The sequence below is a fragment of the Motacilla alba genome, chromosome 2 (genome assembly GCF_015832195.1).
Source record: "Motacilla alba alba isolate MOTALB_02 chromosome 2, Motacilla_alba_V1.0_pri, whole genome shotgun sequence".
In the NCBI taxonomy this organism is placed as follows: domain Eukaryota; kingdom Metazoa; phylum Chordata; class Aves; order Passeriformes; family Motacillidae; genus Motacilla; species Motacilla alba.
This window is the reverse complement of record NC_052017.1, coordinates 131,167,478-131,193,872: the sequence shown is the minus strand read 5'-3', so window position 1 is coordinate 131,193,872 and position 26,395 is coordinate 131,167,478. Positions and strand designations below refer to the sequence as shown.

At 42.3% G+C, this 26,395-nt stretch overlaps 1 protein-coding gene across 6 annotated transcripts in view; it reads right to left on the bottom strand.

Moving 5' to 3' along the window:
• Positions 1 to 6,115: 6,115 nt before the first annotated feature.
• Positions 6,116 to 26,395, bottom strand: part of GRHL2 (grainyhead like transcription factor 2) — a 66,110-nt gene continuing 45,830 nt past the window's right edge. For 3 of the 6 annotated variants that reach the window (XM_038127974.1, XM_038127977.1, XM_038127976.1), the window contains exons 10-16: positions 25,702 to 25,789; positions 25,476 to 25,615; positions 23,437 to 23,468; positions 22,244 to 22,338; positions 17,108 to 17,193; positions 11,775 to 11,839; positions 10,456 to 10,570 (exon numbers count right to left, since the gene is read on the bottom strand). In XM_038127974.1, coding sequence (XP_037983902.1) covers positions 10,456 to 10,570; positions 11,775 to 11,839; positions 17,108 to 17,193; positions 22,244 to 22,338; positions 23,437 to 23,468; positions 25,476 to 25,615; positions 25,702 to 25,789 — 621 coding nt within the window. Of the gene's footprint in view, positions 10,571 to 11,774; positions 11,840 to 17,107; positions 17,194 to 22,243; positions 22,339 to 23,436; positions 23,469 to 25,475; positions 25,616 to 25,701; positions 25,790 to 26,395 lie in introns of all 6 variants that reach the window. The other 3 variants (XM_038127971.1, XM_038127975.1, XM_038127972.1) reach the window with 3 other exon arrangements.

Genomic DNA, 26,395 nt, shown 5'->3' with positions numbered 1-26,395 from the left:
CTGTCAAAAACAAGTGTTGGGGGTGTGACCTCTGGTTTTCTCCTCCCTGGGGACAGGGGTTCCAGCGGTGTTCGAGGCTGGCCTCATGTTTCACCACCAAATGGGATGGCAGGATGATTGATGGGATTAGTAAACCCACCTGAGAAAATCCTCCTAGATTCTAAACTTCATTTGTGCTGCTCATTGGCTGCACTCAGAGGGAAGAATAATGGGTCCAGTGTGGTAGTTTCGGGGAGAACTTGCAGTTCCTTGCCACCACCACCTTTTTATTTCCTGTCATTATTCCCATTTCCAGGGCAATCAAATAGTTTTTTATTAGTATCTGGAAGAAAAATAAAAATAAAAATCAAATCCAGGGTTTCAATCCAATGAGGATCTAAGGAAGGTTACTAAAGACATCATGCTCAATGTTAGTTGTACAAATATTCCACAAAATAATGCTTCATTGGTATTTTGTGTTTAATTTTCTTATTCTTGTTTCAGGCATGTTTGTGATTTATTTCATTCTTTTGGATCCTCTTAGATTTTGCTCTGCTGGTCCTTCAGCTCTTATGCAGAAGTCCCAAAACCCCGGGAGCAGAACTCCCTGAGCAATTACCAGTGAGGTGGGCATGTGGTGCCTGGTAAAAATTAAGAGCTTAATTACCTTAGGGATTTTTTTTCTCTGCACACTTGCTTCAAGGAGACAAATTGAGCTGCATTGCAATGTGTTTATCTCTTCCACTTGCTCACTTCAATTCCAAGCAGTCTTGTAGTCAATATTTATATATTCAGCATCATTTTGCTCTTGAACCTGAAGTGACCAATATTGTCTTCCTCTGACAGGAGTACTTAATACTTCTGATTTTTAAATATTGCTGAGTGATGTGATGAATGCAAAAGTAGTTACACATTTGTGTGCTGGCTTTGGCTGTGATAGAGTTAATTTTCCTCACAGTAGCTAGAATGAGGGTCAGTTTTGGATTGTGCTGGTAACAGAGGGATGTTTTCATTATTGCTGAGCAGTGCTCACATGGTGTCAAGGATTTTTCTGCTTCCCACCCCATCAGCAAGGGAGCTTGTGGTGCACAAGGGAGATGGGATGGGACACAGCCAGGACAGCTGACCCCAGCTGACCCCAGGGATACCCCAGACCATGGCATCATGCTCAGCCTATAAAGAGGTGGGGGAAAGAAGGAGGAAGAGGGTGACGAGTTCAGAGTGATGTCATTTGTCTTCACAAGTCACCATTACCTGTGATGGAGCCCTGTTTTTCCCGGGATGGCTGAACACCTGCCTGCCTCTGGGAATTGGTGAATGAATGCCTTGCTTTGCTTGTGCATGGGGCTTTTGAGTTCCCTACTAAACTGTCTTTATCTCAGCCCATGGGTTTTCTCACTTTTGCCCTTCCAGTTCTCTTCTCCATCCCACTGGAAGGGAGCGAATGAGTGGCTTTGTGGCTGGTTGGGATTAAATCACAACAATTTGTTTAAATTCGGGCAGATATTTTTGATGCTGCAGAAACTAATAAATTGAGACAAAACATGACCAAGAGCTGAATGGATCAAAGTGCCCAATTCCTATTTAAGTCCATGACCATTCCACAGGGAGAGCTTTCTCTGTTCCCTCAGGCTGTTGCCTCATTGCAGCACAGAGTAGACATAACAAATCGAACTTAAAATGATCTGCTACGAGCAGACTCACTGCAGCAGCATGGAGTTCAGTATATCCTGTGTCTTGGCAAAATCAGATACCTCTCTAGATGAATGCTTTGTAAGCAAACCTACATATCCTAAGGAAGAATTTTACTATTCAGAAAGGAGAGAGACAACTATGAATTAAATTAATTTGGTCCACATATTTTTCTTACAGCTGTCTAGAATTGCAAGTGTCCTGTGTGTTGTTGCCTATAGCTGTTGTGATGTGTTAATTTCTCCCCCTGGTTCTGTTGTAAACTCATCTGGTGGTATCCTGAGTCTCCAGCTGGTTCTGCCAGGCAAAGCCCATGAAAAGGACACGTAGAGGCGAGTGGCTTTCAGGCACACCAGGGCCAGCTTTTGGAGATGTGGCCCTGTGCTGTTCCATGCTTTGGGAATCTGTACCTACAGAGCAACATGTTGAACCTACCTGATAAAATGAGAGTAGATGATCAGGCCACCGAAGGAGACGGAGAATTTGGCGGAGGGTTGTGTATGTTTTGTGCCCCCCAGCACGTGCACGGTTTCCCCAGCTATTAACTTCCAGTTAGGACCTTTCCTGAGCTCTTAGTGTTAGAATAAAGTTTTCTTCTGCTGATAATGTATTTGTATTATGCAACGTACTCAGAAAACAGAAAATTATCTCTCTATGACTGTCCTCTCCTCTCGAGAAGCTCTTCTCCTCTGTACATATGATATGCAGAATGTATGGGAGTCTTACCAGCGTTGGTTTGCATTTTTAAGACTGTACTAATTAATGTGTGATACTATTGTGTTTTTGTAGTGGCATCTTTGATGTAAGATGTAAAAACTATTTAATTTTTTTTTTTTTGTTATTGTTCAGCTTTTAGAGATAGCACCAAGGACTGCATGTTCACTAGAATCAGCCCTTTTCAGGGGCTGTCGTAGCTGCACGCAGGCACCGGTGTTTCACCCGGCATGTAGCACCTGCGTTCCTCTTTTAACAGGGGTCAGTTTTGAGTGGAAATGAATTCTTCCCGAAAAGTCTAGTTTTGTCTTTCCCTCTCTCAGATTCAAGCTTCCCCCTCCCACGCTGTGTGCCAGCCCTGGCCCCAGGAGGAGACCTGGGAGGAATGTCTCCTGACCCAGGGCACCCCGCTGGCATCGGGCTCCCTCACTCCGTGGCTCGCCCAATGCAGGCTCCTCGGAACTGGGTTTTCCTTGGAACTGCTGGCTGTGCCAGCACAACAACGGTGAGCTTACACTGCAAGACAATTTGTGCAAGTGACTTTAAAATGAATTAACTAAAATTGAGGGGAATTAAGGAAAACAAGAGCCTGAGCAGCAATTTTAGGGTCAGAATCTTATTGGGGTGCTTAATATAGCAAGAACTTGGGGCCAGTCCCTAAAAGACAGGACCATTTGAATGGCTTAGGTCTACATTTCTTGTCAGGTTTAGAGAGTGAAGTGGAGCTCAGATCCAGCCTTTCAGGCAGGGTTGATTTCCTGGATAGACTGGGTCTGAGATGCTTTCCCAGATTGTGTTGTGGGCCAAAAGACAAGACATGCTGCAGCTTAGGAGTTATTTTTCTTTCTTTTTTTTTTTTTTTTTTTTTTTTTTTCCTTTTTAATGGAGAAAGCAGTTCAAACTGCACCTGGCAAAATGACTGACTTCAAAAGCATGTTTTTCCTTATTATATAGACACTCACAAAACAGCATTGTGTGGCTAAAAAGGCACATTTGTGATAGTTTCTTTCTGAGTGCCAAAATATATAAGCAGTATTGTTTGAAGGAAAACAAAAATTTTTTTACTGTATTGTTATTACTGTTGAACAAATATATTGTTTTTAAATGTTAGATTTTGAAGACTTTTGTATTGTAAATTGTTTTGTGACACGGTGCTTTTTCATACTGGAATTACTGATTGCACCTAAATATTAATTATTGCTTTCTTTATATAAATATGTGACCTTGAACAATCTTGATGAAAACCAATGTGTGGTGGATACCAACAGTTCAAAAAAATTCACCTACTGAGATCCCCTAAATGTTCTTTCCTACTAATAAACATTCTGCTGCAGCTAGTGATGGTGTGCCATGCGCTTTACTCCCTTCACGGTGCAGCCTTGGAGCCTCACGTAGCTCCTTGGTCTGGGGAGAAAACCCCAGAGAAGCCTTTGCCTGCTGCCTCCACAGCTCCTGTCCTGCTCACTGCCGTGGGCACAGAGTCAGCAGCTCCTGTCACAGCTCCTGTCCTGCTGGCTGCTGTGGGCACAGAGTCAGCAGCTCCTGTCACAGCTCCTGTCCTGCTCACTGCTGTGGGCACAGTCAGAGCTGTGAAAGCCAGTCTGGAGGGCTCAGCCCGGGCTGAAGCTGTGCACGGGCACTGGGCTGGCACACTGCAGCCGCCTGGGTGCTCCACTGCCAACACGGTTTTTGCTCCAGCAGCTAAAGCCAGCAGCCGGGCAAGGAGTAGGACATCATGGAGTGGGGTATAAAAGCAAAGGAAGGGCAGCACCAGGCTGGGAGCCCTGGTACCCTGAAGCTGGAAAGAGCAGCTTAGCTGACTGGCAGCGACTTTCCCTGCAATAAATAAATCCCTCTCCAGGTTTAGGGGAGTTTTTTACCCCCTAATGACTGTCACACCATCAAGGGAGCAGGATGTGGCAAGGGAGCATGGGCAGGTAGCTGTGGTTAGTTGCTCTGAGACGTGGCTGATGAGGTGGCAGCAGAGCTTGTCACAAAAGGGACTCCTGCCAGCCTCAGACAGGCTCTGGAGAGGGCTGGCTGATGCTTCTGTGCATGCTCCTTAAACTCCCCAGATTTTCACCTAGGTTAGATTTGGAGCTGGGATTAGCTGAGTGCAAAAGGTAGTTTAAAGCCTACTGGAAAGTAACAGAAATCAGTGCCTATCTCCTTTTGAGATTAAACAAAAATGGCTATTTGTGGAACTGCACATTAATCTGAGCTTGAGACAGGCTGGAGCCTGAATGAAGCATCAGTTGCAGTATTCAGGTATCTCCTGTGCTCAGTGCAAACAAGCTTTATTACACAAGCTTCCAGTGTGCCACCTGTGATGTACATTGCCCTCACCCTCCCCTTAGGGCCATCATACAATTTAGCATAAAAACACTGGGTGTAAAGAGGTGTTTATTTGTACAGCGGTGCTAAAATCCTCCACTTACCACCCTGGTTGTCCCTCCTCTCACTGCCAAAGGCATCTGCCCCAGGCACTGGAGCATGTTGCACTCCCACAGCCCCGAGTGGACCTCCCACCACCTCAGGGAGGAGGGAACCTGCGATCCTGCAGCTCATGGCTCCATCTGGGAAGCGGCGTGCTCCAGAATCCATCGGTGTTTTTTTGCAGCACAAATTGAGCCAAGAGACAGAAGGTGCCAAAAACGACAGCTTTGCTGCTCCAGTGAGTCCCCTAAAGTTTTGGTCAGGAGCTAGAGGTGGAGTGTTTTGCTTCCTGCTCCTAAAAAGGGGTCAGTTCTTCTGAATGACCTTTAATCAAGGTGACACGAGTCACCTTGCTAAACCTGGCTCAGCCATGCCAGACACAGTCCAAGCCCTGAGCACGCAGTGGGGGCACTGGCTCCCATCAGCCAACACACTTCTCACCCCTCTGTGGCCTCCCAGATGGAGCACTGCCAACCATGCAGCTCTAAAGCATTTGCATTCTAAGAGCCACTCAGTAAAACCACTTCCTATAAAACAGAATTAAACATCTATCACAGGCAGTGCCCAGGAAATGTGATTACCTTAAAGGGCTCCATGGGAGCTGATCCTGGCTCACCCTGCACTGCTCATCCAGAGCACTGAACTCCTCCACCCCACTGTAAGACACAGAGCTGTCCTGCTACTGCTTCGGGAATCAACCTTTGCTGAGGAAAATGCTTCCCCAAGCAATTTCCCACCTACTAAGATGTTCTCACCTCCTGAATCTTGTTTGAAAAGCCAAACTGAACTGGTGGAGAATAAAACGTTTGATGAAAAGCTTCAGTGCTTTTGTAGTGGTGGATGCAGGTAACTCAGGTGCCCAGGAGTCACAAAGATGTTAGTGTCAGTACTTCCAGCCAGGTTCCCAGGACTCTCCAACATGTCACAGAATCACAGAACAGTTGGGGTTGGAAGGGATTTCTGTAGCTCATCTGCTCCAATCCCCCTGCTCAAGTAGGGCAAATGAGAGTTGGTGTCCCGGACCATGTCAAGGCAGCTTTTAAATATCTACAGGGATAGAGACTCCACCACCTCTCTGGGCAACCTACTCCAGGGCTTAGTCACACAGTAAAAAGCATTCCCGGATTTCAGAGGGAACCTCCTGTGTTTTAGTGTGTGTCCACTTGCCTCTGATCCTGTCACTGGGCACCATTTAGAAGAGCCTGACTCCATCCTCTCTGCACCCCCTTCAGGTACTGGTACGTACCGATACCCTCTCTCCTGAGGAGGTGTAGTAATACACACCACAGCAACAGAAATATTATCTCATACATAAGAATATTTATTTTTTTTCCTTCTTAAAAATGTACAAAAAATAAAATAACTGTATTTACAGCTTATCAAACCCCTCTCCCAGTTGCAACACTATTAAGTTACATGAGCTATATTCTTAATATAAAAGCACACTATTTATACATTAAGTTTCCTTGTTTGCCAGAAAGACGGCTTGTCACAATCTTTGGCACAAACATTCTTGTTTGTATCTTGTCTCAATTAATAGGAAATGGAAGAGCATATAAACATTTAATAAGCTTTACATTTTATAAGTCATAAGATACTCCTTTCCAGTTCCACTTCAATCAATATACAGCATCTCTGACAGCTAGAGAGTTTAGATTTTACTAATTGTTTGAATTAATTTACATTTAAACAATTCATAGAACGAAAGAGATAAATATGTAAGAAATACATTTGATCTCTGAATTCCATTGACCAAAAACTTTGTGAGAGAGGACACACATGAAAAAAAACATTCTTTTCTTTGTAGTTTACACTCAGTATTAGAAATTCTCCAAAATGTCTTGATGGGGTGATCATCGTACATCCACAAAGCTTCACTCAAGGGATGCACTTTATTTTGGGAATATCAGCACCTGACTGTGAGAAAGAACTAGAATTTGAGAATTTGAATGGGATTTCATAATAAAATATCAAATGGACGGACAAAGTGCCAAATCTGCAGCAGGAACCAAAATTAGAAGACTGTTTTCCTTTTGTACATCTGTCTAGAGTCTTTCAAAACATAACATCTACAGACACTGCACTGCTATAACTCTTCATAGGGAAAATGCACTGAGCAGCAAGCCACTCTTCAGGCTGCACTAGTTAAGATTTGAGATTGCTGTCTTCAAGAAGAGAAGGAAATGAGAATTTTGTTCCTTTAAATAAACAACCACAGCAGTGCCACAAAGAGACAAAAGGAGGCAAGGCAGATATTCCTGTCCCCTGCTGAACAGTAGCCAAATCTTACTTCCATTTCACTCATAATATTTGGAAGATCCAGCATTAATCAATATTTTTTATCAAACAAAAGCAACATGCATATTTTAAACAATATACATGAAAGCACGGAGTACTCCTCAGGATATCTGAGTCAAGCAGGGCACAAGGCAGCCACTGCTTCAGAAGTTTGCATTACTCCTACCACTCTTGCCCTTTTGCCCACCACTCTGATGGGCTGATTTGGACCAACAAGGTGAACCCTGAGAGTTTGCAGCTTGCCACAACCAGCATCCAAGGTTTAGTGCTCCTCCAGCAGTTGATGCTATAACTACAACTGAAGGGGTGCAGCATGGATACTCAGTGCTTGTGATGCACCTGCATCTGGAGCAGAGAAACAAAGTCCTCAGACCCTGGCAGATACAGCAAAGAGTGATCATCCTTACCTAGCTCTAATTGTTGTTTTAGAATAATCTTTCCACCAATCTAAGCATCTTCCTGATAACTTCACTGAGACTGTACAAAGGAACTAAAGGCAGGAGTATTAGCTTTTTACTATCAGGAATTTGCACACTAAGATGTATTTAGAATATCTTTCAGGTAATCTTGGAAGCTACTTTCCTTTCCTGGACAGTGGCTGACTGAAAGCTCCTAAAATGACAATGGGAAGATAGCTCCTTAAGCCCCAGTATTCCTGGAGCATTGCACTTCTCACTGATCCTACACTGCTCCTCATCACAGGATGCTGCAGCACCCAACAGATCTCAGCTCATCTTGACCCAAATGTAAGACAAAACCATCCCATTACCTGAGTGCTGGTGCTGCCAGGACTACCTGTCCTTCTCTGTGATCCCTAAATTCTCACTGGTCTTTCTGAATGTAGCACTTTCCAACCCAGGCCAGTCCCAAGTATTCCCTTGGACAGCTGGTTTGTTGGGGGCAGAACTAGGGCTCAACTCCTGCATATATTTACTCCTTTGCTTCACCTGCAGCTTCTGCCCAGACATCTTGACCAGCTGAGTGATCCCAGATGATATTCTGAGGATTCCAAACACCAACAGAGAAATACAAGAACTAACAGTATTGCTCACCAGTCCTGTGTGCTGGTCCCAGTTCCTAATGCCTCCTGTACCAACTGTCCTCTTTTTTTCTTTAAGAAAAAAATATCTGGGATAAGTCAGCATAAATTTTTATCTCAGTCTGAGCCAAGTAGAAACAAACTGAACAATCATAAATCTCTTGTATTCCCAGATTGTTTGCTCTTGAGCAGCACAGCAAGAGCATCTTCATTGGAGTGCATTTTTATATAAAGTTAAGGAAATTACAACAGAACTCTGCATCAGAAGGGGAAAGAGTGCATGACAAAAGAAAAGGGCAGGAGAAAGACAGAATACACACTTTGCTTTACAGGCATATGTGAATTCTGGGTATGTTAGTGCTGATGCTATCACCCTGAACCTTTTATAGTTTCTGGTCCCACAGAAACCTTGACATGTACTTAACATTTCTATTAAAGGAAGAGATTTTAATGGGATGCTACTGCTAATGAAGTTAAGAATGTGTGCATGAACTTACAGGACAATTCATGCAGATATGGCCAAATTAGACTGGTCAGTTATCCCAGCTACTTTGCTTGAATGTAAATAGCTCCACACATGAGCCCCGTTACACATGGCAGTGTTTCTTTCTGCCATTAACCACCAAATAATAAAGGCTGTGTGACTAAACAAGAAAAGGTTTTAGAAGGAAAAGAATAAACTCTATAGGCTGCATGTAGGAAAGGACCCCCACTTGTGTCTGTCACATAGGATCCATGTACAGTGGTAGAGAATAAAATGGAACTGAAACTCACGGAATTATATGCTAAGTGAGGAGCTCTTCACAACAGCCAGAGGAGCTGGAATAGAGAGAGAGATGCTGGGTTTGGAGGTCATAGGGACATTCAGGCCTCGAACCTCTTTCCTGGTATAATTTTAGCCTGCACAACTTTATCTCTTCACAGAATTCGTAAGGCAGGCATGGAATTTGATGGAATAACCATGTAGTTCAACTTGGGTTCAGATGCAGCCCTTGAGAGAGAGACCAATCTCCACTCCTCAGTTGTGGGATACTCAGTCTCCAGTGGAAAAATTGTTCCAGTTTTGATAAAATATTTACATCAAGCCCAGGCTTATATGTCACCCAAGTGTCCTAGGAATCACAACTTAATCATTCAATGGAAATACAAGAGCAAATACACTTAAAAGGAAGAGTGAAGTCCTGTTTCTTACAGTCTAGAGGAATGCTTTGATGCACAGGCTGCTGCAGAAAGAACCTTCCCACCACGGGCTTGAGAAAAAAACCCTTTAGGAGCCTCCGCTTCACCAAAGGAAGACGATCAAGAAGAAGTCCCTTCTGTACCTCTTGGCAAACCAGGCAGCAGACACACGGTGTCTCTTGGATTTTCTTACAGCTGGATGGGAGACTCGGGTATCTACAGCTGGGACTCGGGCACTTAAGGTGGACCCCATTGTGCCAGAGCATCCAAGACCCAGTAGCAGTCTGCTCTAATATTTCAATATACAATTGCGTGAGCAAGGATGGAGCATATGAGTCCAGATTCACTTATCAGCTTCTCAGCACACACTCTTTAACAGGTTGCAGCAATTTAATCCTCTAGGAAAGATTCTATTAAACCCTAAACCAAATACATACAAAAACATAGTGGCAGTAAACATGCCCACATACAGTAGTTAAAATATATTATTGCATATTATAAACATTATATACAAGGTTAAAATGGTTCCTTTACCATTTACTTACAAGTGACATTTGTAGCTGAATGCCTTACTTACAAGTCCTCATTGCTACATGCTGAGAACTACCAGAGGTATTTGGCAAGACTATACAGTAGAGAGAAATATGGATCAGTCTGAGCAAGTGAACTGTCAGCCACTTTGCCCATCTTTAGCACTGCAACAGATTTTTAGCAATGACAGAGACAACTACTGGTAAAGTGATTCATATCAGATTTCTGAAATTAGACCAGCATAGTTACTGAATGTGTTTTAGAAGGAGCTTATCCACACTGAAGTATGGATTAAAATGCTGCATTTCACATTTGCAGTGGGTCATCTGGTTACAAATCTGGGGGCTGGTAACTGCTTGTACGCTAGAGAGTGAGGAACAATAAATAAGGGACCAGGTTACTGTGAATGGCCTTATGCTTGACAAACCCAAGTCTATCTGCAGTGGGTGCAGATGTGCAGAATGGACAGTATTTTCAATGCAGTCTTGTAACAGTTTCTCTGATCAATGTCTGTCAAGTTTACGGGGAATCTGCTTTCCAAGAAGGATGAAATGCTGTGGTTCCTTACAAAATGGCTCTGCTTGAGGCTAGATCTCTGTCAGTGTGATCTTGAAGCCTTCAACCATGCTCTCCATGTTCAGGATGAATGTGTCCTCGTTGGAGTAGTGCTCAATAATGTTGTCATCCATGTTTACCAGGATGCTGGTGACAAAGGCAGAAATCAATGTTTTTACGTACCAGGACACTGAAAGGAAAAGCTGTACACTCTGCCACATGTACTTGCTTTCCATAACACAAAACCAGACTCCAGCACATGCCAGTACAGGCTCACTAGTAGAAATTATCATCAAGATCTGCCCCATAGTCCCTTATAGTCTTTGGATTAGAGGCTGCTCCTTGCCAGAGCAGTTAAGGGACACACTAGTGCTGGGATATTAACACACTTAGGCCACCTACAGATGAGCTGCACTTCAGATCCCTGGCAGACCCAGCTAGCTGGTGCTTCCCATGGCTGGCAGTGGCTCCCACAGGGACACGTCCATGCTACTCAGGCACACCACATGAGCTGCTGCACCTCTGTGTGTGAGTGCTAACGCAGGGAAGTAGTGGAATTTGTGCTTCGCAGACAGCTCGCAGGCTTAGAACGAAGCTTGGAAGCGAGACTATCAACAATGACTAGTACAAGTGTATATGAGTGTTTTCCTCACTCTTTACCTCCAAGTGTTTCTTCTGTCACTTAGAAAGAAGCAAAACAGAAAAAGTTTCACCTGTCTTCTCAAAAGCTAAAGAAATTCCCAGACAACAATGCCCTAAGCTAGTTACACCTGAAAATAAATGACTAGTTTAAAATTATATTGCTACAATATTGTGGTTAAATAGAACTTTAAAAAACAGTTGAAGTGGAGTGATTTTGTTTTATGGCAAGGTGCAGAAGCCTAGCTATTCTAAAAGTCCAGCTGTGATATGCATGTCTAAATTTATTCAGCTGAAACCCCTGCAGCAAATATTGCCTGCCTTTTAGAGTACAACAGTGGCCTACTTCTTCCTAACACTGCAGGAAAACTCCACACTGCATTCATAGCAAAGGCAGCATCTCCCATGCTGGCCCTCCATGATGTTGTTAAGCATATTGTGTAGAAAATAGACTTCATCCACATATCTTATCCACAAACCCTTCCTTCACAGTAAGCTTATGAATACTGGTCAGACACAGGTTGAAGATCCATCTTTCCTCTTCCACCATCCCCTACAGTCTCCATAGACATGAAGATTTCAAGCACATGGGTATGTCTCCTGAAAGAGTTTGTGCTGCCCAGCATCATGAAGCCCCAGGTATGACTGGGATCTGTGAGTACTTCTAAAGGATCCTGCAATAGATCCTTAGTTAATTAGGTAACTAACTTACCCCTTTTTACTCTTCTTATAAAGTTTTGCAATCTTTTCAACTGGCAGCCCATATTTCTCAGAGATCTGAAATAATAAAAATAAAAGAAATATCACTATAGATGAATGAGAAATATAAAAATATCGCCTCTTACCTTACATAAGACATTAAAACAAAATCTCTGCAAACTTTGACAGGATAGCTCTACAGAAAAGTCTGTCACAACCATATCATGCTTTCATTTAAGGATGAATTGGAGAGCAATAATCCTGAACACTGTAATGCAAACCCACAATTGTCTCCATCCAGAAACTCAGATACTACAGCTTTCATAGGGTGTGAGTCATCAGAATGGCCCCAGCATCTCCTAGTGCTCAGCTCAAGGAGTCAATGCTCTTTCCAGCTTCAGATTTTACCAGGGAATTTCAATCAGATTTTTCTCTTGTTTCTTAATCTGATTTTTTGGGCTCATGGAAGCAAAGGCTTCTCCCACCAGGCAGAAGGCAGACACATGGCAACCCAACAGGAGCTGATGGACTGATGGAACAACAAAAACATACACAGTTCTATTTCTCAAAGATATTTCAAGATTTATTAAGCTAACAGGACTCTCCATGGTGGTACTTCTGTCTGAAAAGTGTCTTCAATGTACCTTTTATAGTGGGAAGGCTACCAACATCAAACACACAGAACTAAGAAGCTTGTGTATTGTTGGGAAGGTCACTCAGTCTAGTTACTACAGTAGCAAAATGAAAACACTTTTTGGTTCACAAAACATCCCCTGAGTGTATAAATAACAAGATGAGATTTCACAGGGAAGTGTGTTATCAAGGTAAAGGACTTGTAAAATAAACTTCTTACTAATGCAACTAAAACAATAAAGCAGAAAATACAGTAAAACTTTAGAAGGAAGAACTACTTAGCTGACAAATTCCCCATGCCAACAAGTACTTCACTGGGTTGCTTTGGCATTGCTTTGCAGGAGCGTACTTGTAACTTTTTTGGATGTCTATTCTGCAGTGAGTCTGTGGTGTGCTTACGAAGATGGTGTCCCTGGGCCCTTCATCTGAGGCAGGTTTGCTTTCCAAATTATGATTCTTCTTTGAGGGAACAAGTCTCATACTTCACACTTTAGAAGAGGATTGTCCCAAAAAGCAAAATAGTTACAGAAAAATGACTTTTTTCCCCCCAGTGATTAATGTTCTGTGGTGCTCTACTGCCAAGCAAAGTAAGCTTCCAGCTCTTCCCAAGTGAAATGAAGTTGCAGCTAAATAGCTGACTGCTTATCTTCTGCATTAGAGAACTGAAATGCATAATTAAAAACGCATTTAAAGACTGGCAAAGATCAGGCACTGTAAAATCCTTTCTTTGTGTTTGCATTCAGAGTTCTGTTGAGAAAAGGTATTTTAGGGAAGTACATTAAAGCAATTATCACAAAAGAGGAAATATAATGGATAAACTCAGCGCCGAGGACAGATTCAAAGAGCCACAGGTTGAACACCAAGCATGGCTCCCATCCAGAGAGCCAAGATTCTCTGAAAAGAGAATTAATTAGCCTATACTTGTCTACAGCACCTATAATAGTATAATTGTCATCTTGGCCCAGATGCAATTTTGTACTTAAAAACTACCCCTAATATTGCACAAGGCTATCAGCTTGACTGGCATTCTATAGCAAAACTCCAAGATTCTGAAGAACCAATAAAACTTCTCTTGCACTGAAAACAGCGTCCTCTGACTATCAGCATACATCGGTGGCTAACAGAAAGGGGAATAACTGATGGGGTACAATAGACCCATCCACTCCCTAAGTTTTCTATCTAGCAGAGAACAAAATACAAACTGAGTTTGGGTGGTATTTGCTACTTCAGTTTCGCTTGCACCAGCATGCTTCACTGTTCTTTTACTCTTTATTACCCTCTGGCTTTGCTTATCATGAACAGAATGACATCAGATAAACAATCTGGTGTTGAATTTTTGTATCTGTGCTTCTGTTGTACCCCTAACTTTAAGTTTTCATGTAAAGCAATATCAAAAATGGATCCATTTCATCAGACAGTTGAAAAAAATCCTTTGTAACAGGCATTGGAGAAAAACTGGCAACCCAAAACTACAGACAGTGTCACAAGTGTGTGAACATGAGGAAATTATCTCCCTCTCTGGGTTGTTAACTCCAAAGCCCAGTGATATTGCAAAGACCAGCACTTGAAGACACTTTTCACTGACTCCATGCAAATAAACAAGCCGAGCAAAACATTTCTTGCCAAGGAGGCTTAATAGCAGCTAATATACAGCATTCTGCACATTGCAGCATAAATCTTCCCTAGGATATTTGGCATACCTAACACTCATGCATTCCAAATGTTGCTCAAAGCAGTTTGGGACTCTGGGACATCACTTCCTACACAAACTATGAGAGGTTGGGCTGAGAAAGCCTTGCCTGTCACACTGCCTATGACAGGTGTAGGATTTATATAACATGCAGGGATTACTGAGCTTTGCGAAAGACTTCCAGCTGACTGAATAAGCACATTTCTCAGGAACCCCTGGGATTCAATCAATTATACCAAACAGCAAGCTGTGGAAGCAAGGCTTAAAGTGGGGGTATGGGAGAGCCTCCCCCTCATAGTCTCCAGTACAAATGTGCTAAGTCCTGCTGCAGAATTGGAGAAAGCATAGGGCAAGCATCTGCTAGGGCATCTCACTTAACACCCTCTTCTCAGAGTGTTTGCTGCCAGCACAGGGGGACCACCACTTACTGCCAACTTCCATACAAAACAACAGGATTCCTCACCTGAACCCAAGCAGGCTACATTAAATTTTAAAAAGGTATCTTTATTTGGAGGAATATTTTTCCTTATCATCACAATTGTCCATTTGTCAATCTTCTGAGCAGAGATTTATTTCTGTTAGAATGCCTGAAGCAGTGCAACAGACTTCTGAGTGGCCCTGAAATAGCGTCTGGGTGTCCCTGTGGGCTGCAGTCCCCTGGCATGGCAAGTTTGTCTGATTGCACAAGCCACCAGAAATGCTCTCTGCTGGAGTCAGGAAACCAGAAAGGGCAATATCTGGGTGGGTCCAGGCATGTAGGAAACACCTTTGCCAGCTTATTTCTATTAAATAATCTAGTCTGTTGCCCTACACTGGCTGGAAGATCACATATATATAGGCAAGTATCTAATAGTCTAAGCTAGCTCTATTGAACTCAGCTGTTAGCTTTTAATTATTGAAAGACTTTGGGAGATACTTGAATTTCCCCATTTGAACTGTCTCCTGTAATTTGAATATGTAATTTTGCACAATGTAAGACTGAGGTACCTACTGAGATCCACAGTTATCCTGACTTTGGATCAGGCTGAAATCAGGATGTAGAGCTGGTCAGTCACCACATATGTGTGATGTTTTGCTATTTTCTATTGATAAAGACTTATTAGCAAAAATCAAACATCCGAGTCGCTTCCTGAGGCATGCTGCATTTCTGAAACCCAAAACCTCTAGATATTTGCCAAAAGAAAGACATCTGAAAAGGAATCTAATTGTTAATTTGCAAGGGGGTATATGTGAGAATAAAACAAACATAGGATCTGAGAGAACCGTATCACTAATAACAGGAAGTTAGGGAAAAAGTCAAAGATCAGGAATAGTGACTAACAAAAAGAAAAAAAAAAACATAAAATCCATAAACAGAGAAGGAGGGTATGACTGAGGATCACTGGAGCTCCCTTTCAGATCTGGGGCTCTGTAATACTCAGAGGCTCAGTTCCTAAATTCTTAATACTGAGAATAGAATGACGCATTTAGGATATGCACAATTACAAAATTACATGATTTGCTGCAATTACTGTAGAGAGAATGTTTCAGAATATGCAGTTTGACAGCTTTCTGGCATTGTTTTATCCACAGTATCCTTACCAAAGAGAATTCAAATTTTCTGAATGTGTTCCTTCCAGTGAACTGGGACATTTTACAACAGATCAGATTTCTCTGGTGCTGAAAACATGCTAGTGAGTCAGCAGCTGCACTGACTGAGGCATGCAGAAACCCTTCCTGCTTCTGCACCAGCTTTGTTTCTGTTACATGGTGGCTGGAGAACAGGCATGGAGAGGCACAGACTACTGGAGATAAAATATTCATGCTAGCTTGAACAGTGATAGAAAGATTATAACATACTTTTAACTCCACACAAAGACAAGATGAAATCGTGTTGCAGCTTACCATGAATCAGACTGCTGCCTCTTCAAGCAAAGCCTGCTTTTTGTTATCCATGTGCTCTGCCTGACAGCTGAGCTGCAGTCACAGCTAACAAACAGCATTGGCAGAAGCACAGTTAGGACATCCTTAGCGTGCCACTGACTCTCCTCAGAGATACCCTCATCTAAATCGGTGCTTTAAGCAACTTCACTAACCCACAAATCTTTTTCTGCCCTCTGCTACTGGCCAAATATTGCCCAAATAACTCAATCTTTACTGCATTCAAAGTGTTCAGTAAATGCAACAAGATACTGTGACGGTTTTAAAAGAGTATAAATATACACACTTCTAGCACTTGGCTGAGTTCTCTAGGAGCACTTTCATCCATTTCCGTCTTCTCCCCTACAAGCAAACAAGGCTGGAAATCAGCTCAGCATCCCACATGTCAATCTCACATTCCTCCATTGAAGCAGTGAGACACTGATTATTTCTTAACTCTTCCCTTGCCAAATTTCATGAGCCATCAGCTCACGTAAACAAGATTAAACATGGAAATAGCAACTCTTATGATGACAGCTAATGGGTAACAAGCAAAAATTCAACTCAAAGAAGCAGCAAAGAGGCAAGTGGTAGATAGGTCACGCTGTAAGTGAGGACTAGAGAAGGAATTTGAGACAACATATGAATGACAAGTCTGCACTGGCTCAGCACCTGCCTCTTACATGCTGAACAGAAATTGCACAAAGGCCACATGAAATTCCCACGGAAACAGTGCATCCTTGGGCCTCTTCTTGGAAACCAGGCTGGGAATGTACTGACAAGCATTACAGGAAAAGATTCAACAGGCTCTGAACCATCAGTTCAGAAAGCATTTCAGAAAATGAAGCTTGCACCTCTCTCCTTCCCTGACACTGGTTAACTACGGCAATTCCTCAAAACTCAGGTCTCCAATCAGCTCTGTAATAATGTTTAAACCCAGTAACCGGGTAACACTGAATTAGGAAAATGCCAGCATTTCAAGGTTCCAGAAAGCTTTAATAATGTTTTAAATGCACTTGAGAATAACTTCATCTTTATATTATGGTTTATCTCAATAATACATGGAAAGCCTCAAGATTTTCTTGCCAAGAAAGACAAACAATGTGAGGACATTGGATACTTACAGCTTCCATTAGCCCCTTCACTGTGGGTGATTTCAGCATCAAAGCATCAAACACCTCATCTGTCTCCTTCCTTACATACAAAAGCACTGAAATAGGGAAAAGAAAATCAAATTTGGAGCAGGTTCAGTCAATTGCACAGATGAAATACCCTGCACTGTAATAGAAAAACAAATATTAATCCATGACAGATGAAATGAAGCACTGAACATGGTTTGCACTAAAAAAGATGTACCTTTAATATCATCAGTGATCTAGACATGGACAACACATCGTAGTTGCATTGAAAATACAGTATTGAAAATTTAATTCAGCAAATGTAATCTAATGTGAAGAATCTCTATCTTCCAGAATCTAAATCTCCATTTACAGAAAGAAGCTAAAAAGCACTGGGGCCATGTCCCTTGGTTATAGGACAAAACACACAATCTAAGTCTTCCTAAACCTCAGTCTTGGCTTGTACCTCTCCAGGTTTCATCCTAAAAGGCTTGAAAAGGACATTCAAAAAAGGCAAGTCTGGGTTGCCTTTAGCTGTGCCTTTGAGAGCAAAATCAAAGAAAAGTTAAAGAAATAGTTGTCACTGACACTACCATGCAGATGACTGCGAATGGCCTGACCAGTATGAAAATAAACACTGGGAAAAATTAGTTCAAAGTAATTTTAGACTTTACAGGGGAGACATTCAAGAGCACAGCTGGCAGGCAGTCATTTACCAGTGTGCCCACCTGCTTAGGTACCCAAATGCCATTTCTGTTCCTCTTCCTCCCTCAGATGTTAGCTGCTAGCTGTCCACAGGCTCAGTGCCCTGCCCTCTTTAGCCCTTCACACTTGTACAGGTAAATGGAGGAACCTTGCTACAACATGGCAGAAGCAAAGCAGACAGGTACAAAGCATATAAGCATAGACACTAGAAAAGTATTTTAGGCATCATCTCACATGACTGATAAGTAACAGGTTGAATAAGAAGTTCTGCAATATATTTTGTTTCCTAAATGAACTGTCTTTTCAAATAGCACTGCTGCACATGAGGTACAAACACTCATGCACTGTCATGTCTGTGGGACAAATTACATTGGTAACACTTTTTTTTTTTTTGGGTAAATAGAAAAGGGCATCTTTTGAAACTACAAATTCTCATGGTCCAAGAGATATCTTCACCACGTAACTCAATAGATGACACACAGATGAACCAAAAAATATGGTATTTTTCACATAGAAGTAATCGTGTAGAAGTTAATTCTCAGGCCAAGACTCTAGCAGGATGAACTCAGGCCCATTTGTAGAGAATTGTAGCTTCTTTGCTCAGGTTTTGAAATGACTAGAAAAAATAATGAGTAGTCAGTCCCTTCACTTGGCCTACAAATCAAACATGCAGGATGATGCTGGGTTTTTTGATCTTCAATTCAGAAATATGAGTCACTCAACTGCTACCACAGCATGTGGAGCCACATCCTTTTCACCTATATTTTGGCAACTCTTTGGGGCCTGGCCTGAGAACATCCTTTTAATGAATTTAGAAGTCAAGACAACTTTGGGTCATAACTTAAACTGTCAAAATGTAAAAGGAAAAAAAAATTCCACACCAAGAGTTAAATTTTACCATGCCTGATAGGTTTAATCGCATGAACATGCTCTCACTCAGTGGACTAATTTTACCAGTACTAACACTTATATTAATTTAATAAACCTTTTCCTTGCGAGTAGAGGGTTGTCCTGTAACTCCTTGCTTTACAAACATCTGGAGCTCTGCCAGCCTTAACAATTACAAATATATCTGAAAGGAGAAAAAAAAATCACTTGATCCAAGGTTAAGCTTGGGTGCATTACACAATCCCAGTGCTGAGTTTTACATCTCTGTTGTGCTCGGTGTGCCAGGCAACATTATACACACACAGAGACAGGATTAGTAAGCACATGGGGGGTTGTTAGGCTTTTCTTTACCCTGACAGGTGTGAAACTTCTGGCTCTGATTCAGTAGAGCACTCTTCCACAAATGACTTGTGGTGACAGTGATGCCTTAGAAAGTCCCTGTCTCACCCCTGCCCTTACACCCTCTTATTCTGGCTCATCTCAACAAATTTTCCTGGATGACAAACTCTCAAACAGCAGATGTGAGTGAAAAAACAACCCTTTTTTGAGTTATTCTTCAGACAGATCATATCCCTGCCCCAGTGTACAATGCAGCCCCACAAGCCTTCATGCTAGCAGAGCAGCAGAGAGACAGCCACAGCGGGAGGCACAGCCAGAGGGGAGGGAAAAGGACTGCAGAGGCTCCACTGGGCTAAGCAGCAGCATTGCCACTGAATGGCTGTGACCATGCAATACAACTCATACTCACGTCCTCTTCTCCTACTGTCATCACATTCACAGCATCTAGATGGACTCACTCTAACAGTACAAATTAAAAGATTTGGAGGGGAACAAGGGGGAAATCTTATACAAAATAATGAGCTATTTTTGCCTGAAAGTTACAAGATAAATTCAAATTTGTCCAATCTACTCCCTGGTCTTAGTCCTTAACCTTCTTGCCAGTGCTGAAAACTACTGCAGACTTTAATATTCTTTAGATGTTAAAAAGAACTGCAAAAGATGGGGTGAGATGAATTTGTCTTTAGTTAATTAAGAAATAGCCCCAACACACCGAATTGCTGAGGGGCAAACAGCCTTTGCTCAACGCAAGGGATGTTGTTGCACCAGTGAGACTTTTGGAAGCCAGGCCACAGAATTGAGGATTTATGTGTGAATGCGGAAGAACAATGTTAGATACCTCTTTTAGAATTGTTAACAACATACATGAGGAAAAATGAAACTAAGGACACAATGAATCAGTAAGACTTGGGGCATTAGGAAGGTCTGAGCCTGGACACTACCAGTGCTGCGACTGGCACCCTATGAACAATGACTACAGTCTCTGTCAAATAGTCTCTGGATAAAGATGTGGTACATCTTAGTCAAGGAAAGAAGGGCTGGTAGCTGTAATTTAGCTTTCCTTTCTCACATTTGGAGTTTTCGTTATTGCCCAGACACAAATTCCCTTGGATGGCTCTCAACCCCCAATTGTTATGAATCCAAAATGTTTCAGAGTAATTTAACATGACTTTCCTAAGAGACAAAAGCTACACAAAAAAATTATTTTCTTGAAACTGAGAACTACAGGACTGGAAATCCATCTGATCTATAATTCAGCTGCTGGATTTATAATTAACAGCAAACTCCCTATGAACTCTGAAAGGGAAAGTGAATTGAAAACTTACTGAGAACTCAAAACAGGAAAAAGCCAAGTCTAGCCAAGTAAATAGCTGTTATGCACATTTGGTACAGATTAACATACTTCACATTTCTGTGTTGGGCACTTGGACTTCCCTCAGTGGTCAAGGAGATGAAAGAATAATTCAAAAGGAGGCAGCTACCTGAGTGAGAATATGAACAGTGTTTGCAAATCCCTTCAGACCTATTCTCTTGCAGGCTGCCCCTTAATATCTTTATTTCCACCAGACAGTGTTACAAGTAGGTCCAGATGGCAGGAGTGAGGTCACACACTTCCACTTCAGTTCTTCAGTGGAGTTTGTACACCTCACTGGCTGCTATTTACCTGCATGGCTCTGCTAATAAGACACCTTGGGATTACATTGCTTTTAATGTATATTTTAATGTATATTTTCACATATCAGACCTGCTCCCTCTCAAACATTACACCTGTGCCCCATCTACACCTGCTCTCTAGGAGCTCTTGATTCTGCTGTACCAAATAAATCTTTAAAAAAGAAGCTTCTAATAGGGCAACGCTGGGGAAAAAAACCCCAAACATTTTAATACCCAGTGAATCCTCTGGCAAAGACAGCATTATCAAATGGGTAGATTCAGCTGAGCTGCACGCCATCAGCACGATCCCAGATGCAAGGTTCCGGATGGCAGGAAGTTCACCAGGGCAAAGGCCACACTGGAAAAGCCTTGGCTTCCAGCCAGCATAGTCCAAGATGAGAGAAACACTGAACAGGAAGGGGATGTGAAGAGAGCATCCTCCAGCTCCTCTGGTTCTGTGCCTCTCCTGGATGTAATCATTTTACATAGTTTTGCCACCAGCTAATTTTTTTTTTTCTTTCTAATCTTACCCTTGAAATACCTGCAAGTCCTGAATGATATCAAAACAACTAACCACAGCAAAGGACAGGAATAATCAAAGCAAACCAATACCTCCTTGCAGGCAACTTCCTAGGCTTCCAGCTGGGAAACCCAGTTGAAATTGTAGGAAATGACAGTTCTTTATATAGCCCTCATGACTGTCCTCTTCTGCTTGATAGAGCGCTAATAATGTGGATTTGGCCAAGGTCTTGCGTCAACCAAATTCAAGTCCATGGTCAGTGTTAACCTCACATAATTAATTTAAGATTTAATTAAAAGAATCATATGTTCACATTTATTTCAAGAAGGTATGAGTCCCCATCCTATAATCTTCTATGCTTCCCCTGGTTCAAGCAGACCACCCTAACCAAGAGAGAAACTTTGCAAATGTGGGCTTGTGGGAAGTCATTTCTATAAAGCTCAAGCAACAGTTAATAATACCCACCTGGGCAGTAAAAACACTTAAGGGAAACAAACCCTTAAACAATTCAGTTACATCTGCTCTCTATGAGATCTCTCTAGATGTCTCTCTATGTCTTATTTCTAATAGGGTAGGAAATTTCTGATTTTATTCCACCCAATCTAAGTCTGCAGTCAGCTGGAGCTTGCCTGTTAAGGTCTCTGTATTTGACCCAATGCATCTTGCATATTTGCTTGTGATCCCAGACAGAACAGAAAAGATGAGCAAAAGTTAAAAATAGACCATCACAGATTTGCTACTAGAAGTTCCATAAACTTTGTAGCTTGGCCAAGAACCAAGAAACTTCCTGAGTTTTTTCTCTACACTTGTGTCCTGATCCCTTCTTGAGAAAGCACAGTCCTTTTTTTATTTAAGAAATTTTTAGCATTTGTTAAAATGCCTCCTTATAGACTGCAGATGCAAAGGTCTCTTCTCCCATCTACCCATATTTGCACTAGCATCCTACAAGTGACTTTGTCCAAACCACACCTGCCCTTACCAGTCTGAGGGTTTGAGTCCCACAGAATGATTTTTAACTGCTAAGAGTCGATTGTTACCTCTTTTCAGACCTTCTTCTTTGATTTGTTTCAAAGGGGAAGGACCAAACTCTTCCTCCACAGGCCGGAACATCCTTTTGACCAGGACACTGCTACTAGAATACACAAAACAGGGACCATGTCACAGTAAAACTGTGCTCACAGCAGAAGAGAAGACAACATCAACACTCATGACTCACTTTGTACTCTGGCAAAAACACCCACTAGCTCAAGTAGCACCAAAAGCAGAAACTGCAAGGATTTAGCTTTTGATGCTTATCTGAACTATCCAGGCCTCTTAAATTGCCGAGACTGACTGGCTGGGACAGGTGACAGGAAAATATGTTCCGAGGTTACACACTAATTTGAAAACCCCAAAGGCCCATAACTGTTAAAATATTGAGGGAAGGGAGGTGGTTATTGCTTGATGCAATAAACCCCTTTGTTTCTCAAATTTCACTGTAAGCCTTATGAAGAGCATTAGTTTCAAAAAGAAATAAAGGGCCTCATGTTTTCAAGTCAGTGTTGACTGAAGGTGCTTGGTCAGTCCCTACCACAGGTCACTTTTTGCTGGTTTATGGGAGTGGTTATGTTACTCCAGAATCTCAGACTTGAGGGTGTTCACTTGGGGATTCATGCAACTTACAAAACTGTGGGGCTGGCACACAATGTGGGCTGAAGTTCAGCAGCCCATATTAAAACCCTTATTTCATGGCACCTCTAACTATTAGAGGGACTTTTACCAATTCTTCCAGTCCCTCCAAAGTCAGATAGGGGTACTCCCATTTCCAACCTTTGTCCTTCCCAGGCTCTCTCTTCTCTTTCTGCATTTCTCTTCTGGCACTTGGCCATTCTCTCTGCAGTTCCTGTATTTATTGCATACACATGTGGGCACTGCTAAACAGCTTTCAGGAATGCAGTGAAGTTCAGCGCTTCAACAAAAAATTCCCAGTTTTTAAATTATTTGAGAACTCTCATGCTTACATAGATGGCACTTCATTGTCAAATACACTGTCCTCTCCCTGTATCAAACCTTAGGGCTCTTTTACTTGGAAATGTATTAAAATACAGACATAAAAAGCAAACAGTTTACATGGGAGAGCATGAGGGAAGGGGGAGAAAGGGATCAGTTTTATCTGATTTCGTATTTTGTATCAACTTTCTATGAGTTTAAACTGTTAACTGCAAAGCTTGTGAAACAATAAATATCTTACCCTTCTCTCTCATCATCTGTATTATAGTAAACCTAGAAGGATGGAAATAAAAATCAATTATTCCCAAAACTCAGACATTGCTTAAGAGAATAACTTCAAAAGGGAGAAAAGACAACAAGTGTTGTACAGTTTGTCATATGTTAAAAATCCTTTTCCTCCTATAAAACACAAACACCTCTAGTTCTAACTGTTATCTGGAAGAAGTGTGGCTTAGAGAAAGTGCTGTTGAATATCATCTACTGGAAATATATCAAAGTTTATTTGAGAGACATTACCCTCTTCCCTGCTTTATATCATTTTCCCAATTATTTTACAACCCTCTAAATCAGATCGCTACTCACCTAAATAACCCCTAATACAGTTTAAGCCACAACACTCAAAAGCTTTTGTATGTATTTAATACTGTCTGAAAATCTAATTAAACTATAAAGAACAAGATTAAACTACAGGCCTAATGGAAATACAATTACTAAAGGTACAGCTGAACATTTTTTGCACGGGTTGTGGGCAGAAGCCCAAGTCCAGTTTTGTGTATATCCGCGTAGCTCAGAGTCACCAGGACCGAATTTACAACACCAGCAAATGCAGCTGACAGTATCAGGGGAGGTATAAAATCACAGTCTATTGTCCAACACTTTACAGAACAGTCAGCCTAACTCCTCACAACGTGCCCGCACTGCAGGTCTGCACCAACAAGTGCACCAGCCCTGCAGCTGCTGAGCTGCGGTGCAAGCACGGGCCGGGGACACAGGGCACCAGAGCTGCTCCAGCTGGGCAGGGCAGGGCACCCCAGACAGGTCTCCAGGACTCGGGCTGGCAAGACACTCAGAGCACACTTGGCTCTCACTGGGAGCCTTCACTTCTGAAACTGTGCAATGAAAATGGCTCAGAGGTGTGTGTGCAAAGCTGAGGGCTGTAACTATGAGTTACAGCAATAAAAAACACGGCCGAACATTGCCTAAGAGCTAAGAAATGGGGATATCTTCCAGTTAGTTTAGAAAATTATTTACAGGATTATATATACTAAGGAATGTTTCCACCGTCTCCTGTTTTGAAACAAATCCACATTTTGGTTTCAAAGCCATGAGGACAGAAGATACCCAACACTGATATGTGAGTGGGCGTCTTTCCAGTTTGGGAGAGTAAGCCCATGACAGCTGTGATTACAACGTCTGTGCTCTTTGTGCTTTGCTCAACCACAATTCTCACTGCTTCAAAATAACTGACAATTCCAACACTCAGTTCCATTTAATCTTTGTCATTTTAGTATTTTCCAGCAAGACGCATATTAAATTTTCTCATCAACTATTTGTCTTTATAAACACATGCATAACTGTCTCATTCTACTCCCCGAGATGTTAATAAATAACACGTTCATAGTAAAAAAGCTGTCAGAGCTGACCCTCCAGTTCAGGTTTTAAACTTCCCAGCAGGCAATAACATAGAAAAGAGCCAAGTCAGGAAAGACTTCCTTATGTTTCCTAGTGATAATAACTGCCAATACTGGTATTAACATTAGTATGACGGAGTTTTACTTGGAAGAGTGAAAATATTTTATTCAAGGAATTTCCAGCTCTCTAGGTGATGCCGACAGAAAATGGGTAGTGGTGTTTAGTGACCCTACTCTTGACCTTTCTGCACGGGTAAGAGCTTGGTCTTCGTTTTCAGCTGTGACAGGGAGGGGGATCTCTGCTACCACAAGGTGGCACTTCATTTCACCAAGCCAAAGAGCGCACTCAAAAGCAGATTGTGTTTCAGTCACAAATCAACCTTATACTTGAAAGCAAAAGAATTACAGAACTGTAACAAAACCAAACTAGTCAGTTGTCAAAGAAGTATAAACTCCTTTGCACCCAGCACTCAGAAAGGTACTTGTCTCTTGTAAGGTCTTCTATAAGTGATGTGCCAAAACTGCATTTACCAAAATGAGAGCTGAAACAAGTGGCCTCCAGGAACAGTTACTTATTTCCCTAAAACCTGCCCCAGAGCAGAGGCAGCCAGGTGGCAAGTGGGCACCTGCTCATCTCATTATTTCCTACCTGTCCAGTTCTTTGTAGGTTTCCAAAGTGAACATCCGGTATGAAGAGAACAGGCTGGGAATCCAGGTCAGCCATTGTTTTGAAGAAGGTGATATCACTCTTTTTCTGCAGAGGGAGTGCACTCAACTTCCCTTCAGCTGCTAGGTGGATCACAAAGCACAGGGTTGTGAAAGAAGGCATGTTAAGCATGACTTAGCCCCAGACCAGAAAGGCCCACTTCACTCACCATTATTACATGAGGCTTGGGATGCCTGGCCTTTGCCTTTCTTCCTGTTCTGCTTTCTCTCTTCATCTCGGATTTTCCTTTCTGCTCCCTGATGCAAAAAAAGACAACCCACAGATATTACCCAAAGAGGAACCACTGTGAGCATTGTACTCTGCAATGCCTGGAACTACAGCATCAGACACACAGAAATGCTTGCTAAAAGAGAAGCTGGTTACTTCGTTGAACACAGATCTGTCCACTCTGTTGGGAAGGTTCCAGGCTTTGCATGGATCACCTGTGCCTGAGACTCAGCTGGCACATCCAGTAGCTCCCAGGGCTGCAGACAGCAAGGGGAACATATCCACATGTTGGTTTGGAGGAGCCAGGGCAGGCAGTGTGCAGTCTGCAGCAGGACTGATGCCAGCACAGCTTGTGCAAAGGGCATCCCAAGCCCAGTGTGTCTGCATCGGACAGAGTGCTCAGGCCAAATATTTTGTGTATGTAATGGCATAAAACACCTGCAGGATTGCTATCATTTTACATGTCTGTGCTGAGGTCTTCCCTAAACTCTCCCCTCCACCCACTTTGTCTGGGGGTGGCATTGCTGCACTGTAGCCAGCTGTAAAGAGCCTTTGAGAACTGACAGTCAAAAAGACTGTGCTGACAGCTTGCCAACATTGCAAGGGTTCTTACAGAAAAATACAGGCATTTCAAA